This window comes from Bufo bufo, chromosome 5 (genome assembly GCF_905171765.1).
Source record: "Bufo bufo chromosome 5, aBufBuf1.1, whole genome shotgun sequence".
Taxonomy (NCBI): domain Eukaryota; kingdom Metazoa; phylum Chordata; class Amphibia; order Anura; family Bufonidae; genus Bufo; species Bufo bufo.
In genome coordinates this window covers 226,833,488-226,846,101 of record NC_053393.1, presented here as the reverse complement: position 1 = coordinate 226,846,101, position 12,614 = coordinate 226,833,488, and the positions used below count along the sequence as shown (strand labels likewise).

The 12,614-nt window shown below is 44.7% G+C and overlaps 1 protein-coding gene across 2 annotated transcripts in view; it reads left to right on the top strand.

Annotated features, from left to right (window-relative positions):
- The window catches only part of SUGCT (succinyl-CoA:glutarate-CoA transferase), a 1,029,682-nt gene that overhangs the window by 440,163 nt on the left and 576,905 nt on the right, over positions 1-12,614 (top strand). For both annotated transcript variants that reach the window (XM_040432683.1, XM_040432681.1), the window contains exon 10: positions 1,310-1,381. In XM_040432683.1, coding sequence (XP_040288617.1) covers positions 1,310-1,381 — 72 coding nt within the window. The remainder of the gene's footprint in view (positions 1-1,309; positions 1,382-12,614) is intronic.

Below are 12,614 nucleotides of genomic sequence, written 5' to 3'. Positions count from 1 at the left end.
TCAAGTAGGCATACATCCTATTTGAATTAATTCATTAATAAAATAGTATTTAATAGAAAAAAAATTGAGGGATGTGGGGTATTTGGGTATTGGGTGTTTATTGAGGGGTGTATGTATTTAGGTGACGTTACTTTTTATTATTTTTAAAGTAAAAAAAAAAAATCATACAGATGTGTTTCCCTTAACTTAGGGTACTTTCACACTTGCGTTAGAGGATTCCAGCAGGCAGTTCTGTCGCCGGAACTGCCTGCCGGATCTGGAAATCCGTATACAAACGGATAGCATTTGTTTCCGGATGCGGTTCCGTCTGACAAATGCATTGAATTGCCGGATCCGTCTCTCTGGTGTCTTCCGGAAAAACGGATCCAGTATTTTTTTTTTTTCAGATTCAAAGGTCTGCGCATGCACAGACTGGGAAACCGGATCCGGTTTTCCGAAACACTTGGTACCAGATCCGGTATTAATACATTTCAATGGAAATGAATGTGTTCCGGAATTTTGGCTGGACAAAATACCGCAGCATGCTGAGGTATTTTCTCCGGCCAAATACCGTAAGAGGGACTGAACTGAAGACATCCTGATGCATACTGAACGGATTGCTCTCCATTTAGAATGCATTAGGATAAAACTGAAGCCCCTGTGACGGAACTCAATACTGGAAAACTTTAACGCCAGTGTCATAGTACTCTTAGCTCTAATTCTGGGAGAACCTGTAACCTCTTCTGACAGGTCTTTTGTAGCAACTACTTGCATAAGGACATGCCCTGCCAAGAGTAAAAGTAAGGAAGGATACATCTGTAACTAGCAGGGATTTTAAAAGCATATTTTTTGAATGAGTGCATTGAAATGCATTTTGACCTAAATAAAATACTTTAGTAGTAAACATGTAAGTCCTGCGTATTTAGGAATGTCTTTATTTCACATTGTTTTAACTTATTGTGTTATGTATATTTCTTCCATTTCAAAATGTTTCTACTAACTCAAACTGTTCTATTTTTGTGAGCTCTGCAGAAATGAAAACCTCACCTTATTTTACTGAATGTGCAGCATTATGTGCCTGTAAACCACACATAAAGATACTGTTATGTCATTGTAACTGCATTTCACCCAGTCTTGGAGGTTAATCTCAAAGCACAACCTTATCTGAACCCTGGATCATCATTGTTGAGCAGAGTTTTGTAGTAAGCCACTAACAGATGGATAGTTTTTTGTGTGATAATTGAAATATACGTTGCAAACTAAACATTTTTCATAGCATGAAACATTTTGAATGCACTTTCTGTGCTGACCTTATGTGTTTTTTTTTCAGTCATTTAAAGCAAAGGATGGTTACCTTGTAATTGGGGCAGGCAACGATCAACAGTTCTCTACTGTTTGCAGGGTAAGTGTTATGGTGATGTCATGCATGTGTTCCATGCAACACCAAGCCCGTATGCTTCTCTTTTAATTCACTTTCTTAAACATTATAAGTTGTAAAAACAGAAGTGATTGGGGTAAATGTTTTATGACGGGTTAATTATTATTATTCTTGGCAAAACTGAGCATTGCTGGATTGCTGGGTCGTTTACATGACCCACCTGATACACAGCGGATTCCATAGTGGTAATTCATCCTTATAGTTCGATGGAAACGCAGTATATTTTCTTGAATTGTTGTTGAAATTTTATTTCTTTGAAGTTTCTAATTGAGATTATTTAAATTTATCTGTATTGTATAAGACAAGAAAGCATATTTAATCCTAAATATGTAGTAGAAAACTTTATATAGAAATACATTACTCACATAAAGTTAGGGATATTTGACATTTGGTTTAAATTTATGGAAAACATAAAAAGTTCACGCTACGGTGATATTATATTATGAAGTAGGGCATTTAAGTAGAAGCATGTAATGGTGATTTCCTCATCTCAAACAATTTATTGAAACAAAAGCCAACAACAGTTGTGGGTATGACCCCACAAAAAATGTTACTGTCTCAATAACTTGTCATGTGGCCTTGAGCATCAATTACAGCCTGACAATGACATCTCATGCTTTTCACAAGTCGACTTATTATCTGCTGAAGCATGGCATCCCACTCTTCTTGAAGGGTGGCCCTCAGGTCATTGAGGTTCAGGGGTATATATAGAGTTATGAGCCTCTGCACGGCAACTCAGCTGATCCAATAGATTTTCAATGGGATTCAGGTATGGAGAAAGTGCAGGCCCCTCCATTTGAGGTACCCCAGTCTCTGGCAGCCATTGCCAAATGATGTGACCTCGAAGAGCTGGCACATTGTTGTCCATGAATATGAAATTAGGCCTGTGTTCATGCAGAGGCACAATGACTGGATTCATGATGTTATTCAAATAGTATGGGCTTGTCACTGTACCATTCACAAAGTGTAGGGCAATTCTGTATTGACTAATCACACCTGCCCACAATGTAACACCAACACCACCACCAAAGGCAAACAGTGGCTGATGTATAGCACTCTCCTTAACGAACTCCAACATCGTTGGCGGACATTATTTCTGCTCATCGTGAATCGACTTTCATCAGTAATCAGCACTGAGGCCCACTGGTCCCTTGTCCAGCGTAGATGCTCCATGGCCCATGCAAGACGATGACACCTGTGGTCAGGTACCCTTGTAGGTCGTCTAGCATGCAGAACACACCGATGTAAACGGTTTTGAATGGTCTGATGTGACACTCTGCTGCCTCTCACCTCCCTTAAATGTGCCTGGAGTTGTGTGGCATTTATCATTTGGTTCCACAGGGCATTGTTCACAATGAATTGGTCATCAGTGTGGGATGTGGCCAAAGGACGTCCACTTTTATGCCTTTCTGTGACTCTTCCAGTCTCTTTGTATCTCTGTTGCAACCTGCTGATGACACTCTGTAAACCTCTAAGCTCAGTAGCCACTTCCATCTGAGAACATCCTGCTTGAAGCCTTACAATGGCGAGGTACTGTTGATCAATCGTTAGGTGTCGTCTTGGTCTCATGATGTCATTATATGAACAGCATGATGAGAAGGACTGTTTAAATACCAATTCTAATTGAACCACAAAATATATTGGGCGATTCATGGATCAAACACCTGTTGTGAATTTCGCCATTTAGCTCCTTGTTTGAGAACAGCAAGTTGTGCAAAAATTACTTAAACACTGAACAGTTGGACAAGTGCATTCAAAAGTTTAGAGAAGGTCACATTAAGCTCACTTATAAAGGTTAGAGTGCATTTAAGTTTCATCTTGAAATTTCACCCACAAACCAAACAAAATATCACTAACTATTTGTGAGTAGTGTATATAGGGTAAGATTTATCAAGCTAGTGTAAAGTAGACCTGGCTTAGTGGCCTATAGCAAACAATAAGATTCTACCTTTCATTTTTCAGAGCTCCTCTTGAAAATGAAAGTTGAAATCTGATTCGATGCTATCAACAACCTTGCCAATTTTCCTTGACACCAGTATGATAAATCTCCCCCATAGTCTTTTTATTTATTTTGCAAGAGGCTTGCATTGTCTTAACCGGGAAGTTTGCAATATCGTGAAATAATAAAGCCAATTCTGGGGATGGACTAGGCCGGATCCCAGTGATAGAGGAAAGGAGAGTAAAGCTAGATTTCCATATATTTTGGAGCTTGGGACTTGACCAAAGGATGTGGAGGAGGGATCCTCTCCCTCCACAGCCCCTCCAACACAGGTTGGAAGTGCCCGGGTAAATGTGGCATCAGCTAATATTTTATATGGACTGCCCCATGCTGTAACTTGTTTGTCCTATGCCATTCTTTTCCCTAGAGTGTAGAGTCCCCAGGACATGTTTTGTTTGTTACCTCTTCATGGTCTTATGGTGCCAGCTCATACCATGATGATATCATTAGATAATCTGTCATTTATGACCAACTACTGGGACTCCGATCGGAACTCTCCGCTGCCACCAATGATGGGGGGTCGGTCATTTTAATTAGAGGGGGGAGAGGGCAGAGGGGAGGCCGCACTGGCCACCAATGAGTTAAATACAGGGGAGGGAGTGGGGGCCGCACTGGCCACCAATGAGTTAAATACAGGGGAGGGGGGGAGGGAGGGAGGGAGGGAGGGGGGCCACACTGGCCACCAATGAGTTAAATACAGGGGAGGGAGGGGGGCCGCACTGGCCACCAATGAGTTAAATACAGGGGGGGGAGGGAGGGGAGGGTCTGGCCCCTGCTGCCTGGCAGCACCTGATCTCTTACAGGGGGCTATGGTACACACAATTAACCCCTCAGGTGCGGCACCTGAGGGGTTAATTGTGCGGATCACAGCCCCCTGTAAGAGATCGGGTGCTGCCAGGCAGCAGTCATGTACACAGTTTTTTTAGTATATTCTAACTTGAAGCGTCCCCATCTCCATGGGAACCCCTCTGTGTTAGAATATACTGTCGGATCTGAGTTTTCACGAAGTGAAAAATCAGATCTGAAAAAACAAGTTATGAAGACGGATCCGTTCTGAACGGATGCAAGCGTTTGCATTATAGGAGCGGATCCGTCTGTGCAGACACCAGACTGATCCGCTCCGAACGCAAGTGTGAAAGTAGCCTTAATCGCTGGGGCTCCGATCGGTTACCATGGCAGCCAAGACACTATTGCAGTCCTGGCTGCCATGGTTACATAGACATTTTAGAAGCATTATACTTACCGCAGGTAAGTATAATGCTTCTAAAATTTCTAAGTAACCATGGCAGCCAGGACTGCAATAGCGTCTTGGCTGCCATGGTAACCGATCCGAGCCCCAGTGATTAAACTGGGACTCCGATCGGAACTCTCCGCTGCCACCAATGATGGGGGGTCGGTCATTTTAATTAGGGGGGGGAGAGGGGAGGCCGCACTGGCCACCAATGAGTTAAATACAGGGGAGGGAGCGGGGCCGCACTGGCCACCAATGAGTTAAATACAGGGGAGGGAGGGGGGCTGCACTGGCCACCAATGAGTTAAATACAGGGGAGGGGGGCCGCACTGGCTACCAATGAGTTAAATACAGGGGAGGGAGGGGGGCCGCACTGGCCACCAATGAGTTAAATACAGGGGAGGGAGGGGGGCCGCACTGGCCACCAATGAGTTAAATACAGGGGAGGGAGGGGGGCCGCACTGGCCACCAATGAGTTAAATACAGGGGGGGAGGGAGAGGAGGGTCTGGCCCCTGCTGCCTGGCAGCACCTGATCTCTTACAGGGGGCTATGATACGCACAATTAACCCCTCAGGTGCTGCACCTGAGAGGTTAATTGTGCGGATCACAGCCCCCTGTAAGAGATCGGGTGCTGCCAGGCAGCAGGGGGCAGTTATTACACAGTTCTCAGTATATTCTAACTTTGGGAACGCCTCTGTGTTAGAATATACTGTCGGATCTGAGTTTCACAATCTAACTCAAATCCGATGGTATATTCTAACATAGAGGCGCTCCCATGGTGATGGGGACGCTTCAAGTTAAAATATACCATCGGATTGGAGAAAACTCTGATCTGATGGTATATTAATAGGGACTCCTGACTTTACATTGAAAGTCAATGGGGGACGGATCCGTTTGCAATTGCACCATATTGTGTCAACGTCAAACGGATCCGTCCCCATTGACTTGCATTGTAAGTCTGGACGGATCCGTTTGGCTCCGCACGGCCAGGCGGACACCAAAACGCTGCAAGCTGCGTTCGGGTGTCCGCCTGCTGAGCGGAACGGAGGCCAAACGGAGCCAAACTGATGCATTCTGAGCGGATCCGCATCCACTCAGAATGCCTTGGGGCTGTACGGATCCGTTCGGGGCCGCTTGTGAGAGCTTTCAAACGGAACTCACAAGCGGAACCCCGAACGCAAGTGTGAAAGTAGCCTATTCCAGCACTGCCTGCAAACCGCATTCACATTGCACTTCAATGGCAACTGACGAATTGGTGAGATATTTCAAACCGCTTAGCCTAGGCATCCTTTTCCTGAGCTTCAGCATGTATCCTGATGCTAACTTTCTTCTGTGACTCCTGGTTCTTGAGTATTTTTCTTTGATTTTTCTTTCATTCTGTCTGAATGTCTATCTTCTAGTCCTTGCTCTTGACTTGTTCTATTTCATTCGTTTTCTATTGGCTCTTCTGTGACTACAGTCCTTGATCATGGCCCTACTACATGCATCAATTTCAGTATGACTCACCTCCATCTACAGCTGGAAACCAATGAAACCCTAATAGAATGCACAACCCAGTTTAGCTCACACCAATATTTTCACAGAACAAATCAGCAGAATAGCTTGGAAAAAAATAGGTGGTGTTAAAGAAAATGTGTCATCAGAAAATTACCTATTGTTTAAATCACATTTTTATGTTTAACATGTTTTAAAATAATTTTGAAGATATCTTTAATTTTCCAAGTCAATATTTACATTTAATTAAAAAAGCGTAAAAAATCCTGCAGTTTTCGCTCTGGCAATAGTAAGCACCACTTCTTTGTTGGTACAGATCACTTTACTGCAGTTACCTCATTATCTGTCATTCTAATCCTGCTTGTAATGATATCACCTCTGTGTATAGATAAGACAGGGTCCAGCAGGTAATTGTCAAAGCTTATATTTTCTTTCCTTGTATAATGACCTCTATCTGTTTATCTATCTATCTATCTATCTATCTATCTATCTATCTATCCAATATCTATCTATCTATCTATCTATCTATCTATCCAATATCTATCTATCTATCTATCTATCTATCTATCTATCTATCTATCTATCTGTCTGTCTGTCTGTCTGTCTGTCTATCTATCTATCTATCTATCTATCTATCTGTATACGTACTATAAAAAAAATTATAGGGGTTGTCCGGGCCTATGTCTTATAGGCCATCACTAGCTGATCTTAGGCAGGAACAGACTGGGAACTTTTAATGGCGCTGGAAAAAAGGCTCCATATTATAGCTGCGTCTAGATTAAAAGAAGGTGGGGCCAATACAAATAGGCAGGGCCAACACAAGTAGGCAGGGCCAGAAATACCATAGCGTAGCACAAAATACAGCCCCATCAGAACAATATAATGTCATGACAGAACCAGATAACCACACTTTAGCACAAAATACCACCTCAGCAAAACCAAATACCACAGTGCACAGGCAGTTTAGGCAGGCAGCGGCTGTCGGCAGCCAGTAACAGTCACTGAGGCAAACAGGCAGGTGGATGAGGTGAAGGCCCGACTCAGCAGCCTGGACTCAGCAGGACAGTCACGGTACACTGACAATTGCTGTGGACTAGGCCGCAGCACCTTCCTGTATGTTAAGGGGTGTCACTGTGATGCCATCGGTAAAGTCCTGACGTTTGCCAGTGTCATGATGGTGATAAGGATAAGGTCATCTGACGTTTCTGGGAGTGACAAGTCCTTAGCCTGTGGCTTTAGGCTTCTGTTCCATTCCAGGTCTTTACAGTATAAGGGTCCATTCACACGTCCGTTGTTTCTTTCCTGATCTGTTCCGTTTTTTGCGGAACAGATCTGGACCAGTTCTGTACCCATTCATTTTTCATTGAAAATGAATGGGTACAGAACTGGTCCAGGTCTGTTCCGCAAAAAACGGAACAGATCAGGAAAGAAACAACGGACGTGTGAATGGACCCTTAAGTTAACACTATAATAGACCTACCTTCCAGGGCCATGGTCCTTGTACATCAGATCGTATCAGATTCTGAATTCTGATTTGTACATATGGCAACCCCGAAACTAGTAGTACTTTTAGTATTAAAAGCACAATCAAGGCAGTGAGGAGGGCATTGGTGGGTCAGGTGGCCCACTAGACATTGGAAAACTCCCAGCTCTATGGCCAGTCCTGTCATCGCGGGTCGTCACCCCACATCCCCCCCAATCAGCTGTTCGGATGTAGCTCTGTCACTGGAAGTCGGCTCTGGAACTACAAAGCTCCATCGTGCTGTCACTTCCGTGCCGTTCCTTTTGACTTTAATGGGAGCAGTGCTGCAGTGACGAGCAATGTTCACTATCTGGTTTAAAGTGCTGTGAATTTCCAATGCCGATTTTTCAGCAATGGAGCTACACCTGAACAGCTATCAGCTAGTGATGGCCTATCCTGAAAATACAACCCCTTTAATGTATAATTATACATTAATCATAAAACCTATGCATGTAAACACTCCCAGGCTCCTCATGCATCATAGGTTATGGGCACGTCTCAGAAGGCTACATCCTAGTTACAATTTTATCAAAGCTGAAACGTGCAGTGGCAGCGTCAGGGGAATCCATGAAGTGGATCTTAAAATAAGTGTGTAGAAACGGATTGAAGGCTTTCATCTTTGATTAAAGAAAGGCTTCATAGGAAGGGTCAGTGGTACAAATACTAAACACACATAGAGCTTTGCCTGTGAAGTTATTTACATTGCCTGGGAGATATATGCCCAGGATAAATGTGATAAGTGGTTGCAGACATGTAGAATGTAGTGTGCTGTATGAAACGTTTGATCTTGTGAGAGGAAAACTGTGTAGCTCCTATTTGATAAAGTAAGGTACAATTTTTATTCACTGTTGAAAAAATGTTCTGAAAAGTATTTTTTTTTAAACGGGACTCCGCTCCACTTTTATCCATAAGGTAGTGCCAGAAAAGCAGTGCCCTGCTTTAAGCATGTCCTTTTGTTTCAGAGAAAATGACACATTATTCGTTCTAGAAGGAGTCTTGGTACTGCCCTGCCGCCGCTACTTGATAGCATTCTCCCTTTTACTGTACCTAGGGAGAAAGGTGTCCGTCGGCGACTAGAAGGTGGGGTGGGGCTCACTCTCAGATCTTGAATACTTGGCAAATTACAGTGTGAACTTCTGCAAAACCACAGGACAAACACTCATAGCAGAAAAAAATTCTAAAACCAGTGTTTTTCACTATTTCATGCTGTCCTCAGAAAAGCAGCATAAAGATAGTGATAGATTCCCTTTAAATTAATGTTATCCCAATGCCTAACATTTTTACAGTCACATGCTGAAAATTACCTTGTGTTATGTGGTGCTTTGTATCTTTAGATCACTTAAAGTAGGCTTTTATACGGTATATACCCTACCAGCATACAGCTAGGGATTTATAAAGGGCATCTGTCAGCAGATTTGTACCTATGAAACTGGCTGACCTGTTAAATGTGCACTTGGCAGCTGAAGGCATCTGTGTTGGTCCCATGTTCATATGTGTCCACATTGCTGAGAACAGTGATGTATTAATATATGCAAATGAGCCTCTAGGGGCAATGGGGGCATTGCCATTACACCTAGAGGTTTCTTAGTGGGTGCCTTAGGCTGGGTTCACATCACATTTTTCTCATACATTTAGGAAGTTTCCTGATGTTCCAAGGAAACGTTTGCATAGGGGTCTGAGGTTTGAGCCTTCCATCAGAGCTATGCGTTTTCAGTAGTGTTGATCGAGCACCGTAGTGCTCGGGGGCTCGGGCCGAGCACCCGAGTATAATGGAAGTCAATGGGAGAACCCGAGCATTAAAACAGGTACCCCCTACTCTGAAAAGGGGAGGGTGCCTGGTTCATAGGAAAATGTCAGAAATTGATGGAAACACCACCAAAATGGTTCTGGAACAGCATGGGGAGGATGTCTGGATGCATCTTGTACTCGCAGGTTGCTGCTGGGAATGATGTTGTCCGAATAGTACGCCACTTTTACAGACTGACAATAATACGCACAAAAACTAAGAAATAATTTTTGAGGAAAAATTTTGGAAACATTCTTTCCTGTATATTTACTTGTATATAAAGTGCAAGTGCTGCCAAAAATTACAAGCAAGAGGCACTCCGATACAACCTGTATATCACATAAAAGAGGGCCTCATTCATATCGTGGTACAATTGTTCATGTAGTGGGACTCCTACACTCATAAAACCTATGCACTAAGTGAAAGGGCTGCCAAAAATTACAAGGAAGCGGCACTCCAATACATCCTTTGTTACACATAAAGGAGGGCATCATACACACTCTTGAAAAATGATGATTGATGGCCTGCTGGTGACCCTCAAAAACATTTGGAGCAAGGGCCTGCTGATCTGACCATCTAAAACTTTATGGGCGAGGGCCTGCTGCCGCTTTGGTGACTCAAATTAACCTAGGGACGATTGCACGTCCCTGTGACGGCGACGATCCATTCGGATGTCTGCTGTATCAACTTTTGATGTTATTTTCAGCCTAGACCATGGGTAACGGGGGAATCATGGTTCGATTCCGGAGAGAGAGCCTGAGAAACAGCTACGGCTACCACATCCAAGCAAGGCAGCATGCGCGCAATTTACCTATTAGGTATAATTAGGTGAGGGCCTGCAGGTGATCTGACCCTGTAAAAGATTTTAGGTGCGGGCCTGCAGTTGAGCAGACCATGTAAAAGATTTTAGGTGCAGGCCTGCCGGTAAGGTGACCCTGTAAAAGATTGTAGATGAAGGCCTGCTGCTGAGGCTGCCCCTGTAAAAAAACTATATGTGAGGGCCTGCTGGTGAGCTGACCCTGTAAAAGATTTGAGGTGCGGGCCTGCTGGTGAGCTGACCCTTTAAAACATTATATGTGAGGGCCTTCAGGTGAGCTGACCCTGTAAAAGATTTTATGTGCGGGCCTGCTGGTGAGCTGATCCAGTAAAAGATTGTAGGTGAGGGCCTGCTGGTGAGCTGGTGGAGTCGAGAAGTCATGGTCAATCCAGGCCTTGTTCATTTTTATAAGAGTCAACCTGTCAGCATTTTCACTTGATATGGTTATTTGTTATAATGCCACCAGCAGCACTAAATACCCGCTCAGACAAAACGCTGGCGACAGGGCAGGCCAGCACCTCCAAGGCTTAGAGCGCCAGTTTGTGCCACGTGTCCAGCTTGGACACCCAGTAGTTGTAAGACACTGAGGGATCATTGAGGACGCTGACACAGTCTGCTATGTACTCCTTCACCATCTTTCAAAAATTTTCCCTCCTTGTGACACTAGGCCATGCATCAGGGTGAGGGTGTTGGCGGGGTGTCATGAGACTGTCCCAGGCTTTGGAGAGTGTTGCCCTGCCTCTGTTGGAACTGCTGTTCGATATCTTCAGGTGGACGAGGGACCTCCACCTTTTTGCCCGAAGATTAAAGTGGCACAAATTCCACAAGCTTAAGGATAGGAAGGAAAGCCGAGAACTGGGTGTTCCCATAGACATTTTAAAGGATGTGCATCTTCTCTATAACCTTGATCGGGCATTACCTAATGCCGAAGGGCTAGGCCCCTTTACGTCCCTAAAAAATAAAAGCATTAGAATGCCCCCGGTGGGTGATGTATCGTGTGTGGATGTGTTTTTACAACACGTCACCACAGATCTGACCACCATACATCATATCCCACCAAGATTTAACTGTAGCAGGGAAGAGAGGATGGCAATTGCAGATCTTGAAAGGAATAAAGACATTATCATCAAGCCCTCAGACAAGGGGGGCAATATCGTGGTAATGGATATGCCGGCCTATCGCAGAATGTGTCTCTCTGTCCTGGAGGATGGGACGGGATATGAAGTACTCTCCAGTAACCCTACCATCGGCCTACAGGGGACTCTGAGACACATTCTTGATAAAGCAAAAAAAGCCTCCCTCATTAGTGGTGAGGAATATGAGTTCCTGTACCCACTCCACCCGGTCACGGCTACCTTCTATTGCCTGCCGAAAGTGCACAAGGAGACCACCCCAATTAGGGGACGCCCAATTATTTCAGGGGTCGGTAGTCTGTCCCAAAACTGTGGCATTTATGTGGACAAGGTGCTACGCCCGTTTGTGTCATCTCTGCCGTCTCATATTAGGGACATGGGGGACTTACTGGGGAAGCTGGAGGACATCTGCATTGAGCCACACTGGTTTCTGGCCTCTGTGGATGTGGAGGCCTTATACTCCTCCATTCCACATGAGCGAGGTCTGGAAGCGAGCAGCCACTTTCTTAAGACCAGGGGTCAACAATTTGTGAAGCATAATACCTTCACTCTCGAACTGCTGAGGTTTATTCTGGTGAGCAACTTTTTCTTGTTCGATGGACGCATATACCACCAGCTCAGGGGCACCGCGATGGGTAGCTCTTGTGCCCCATCGTATGCTAACCTGCTCCTGGGCTGGTGGGAGGAGTCTGTGGTGTTTGCCGAACCGTCACCATGGTTCGCCGACATGGTCGCTCTCTGGTCACGCTACATCGACGATATCTTCGTGCTGTGGAGCGGACCAGAGAGCGACTTCGAGAGGTTTATCTCTGAGTTGAATATGAACAGTTTCAACCTGAGGTTCACCTCGGTGATCGTTGAAGACCGCCTCCCGTTTCTGGAAGTGGTTATCTGCAGGGACGGGAAGGGCGGTCTTAGTACTTCCATCTATCGCAAACCCACCTCCACCAACTCCCTTCTTAGGTGGGACAGTTGCCACCCTGTGCCTCTTAAGAGAGGAATTCCGACCGGACAGTACCTGAGATTGAAACGTAACTGTTCTGAGTCTGGTGATTTCAAACGCCCGGCGAAGGACCTGAGAGCGAGATTCCAGGAGAGAGGGTATCCTGACAGGACCCTCAGACTGGCGTATGAAAAAACTAAACTGTGCACGCGGACTGAACTTCTCCACCCTATAACAAATAGGGAGAAGGAATCTCAAGGTACTGTCCGGG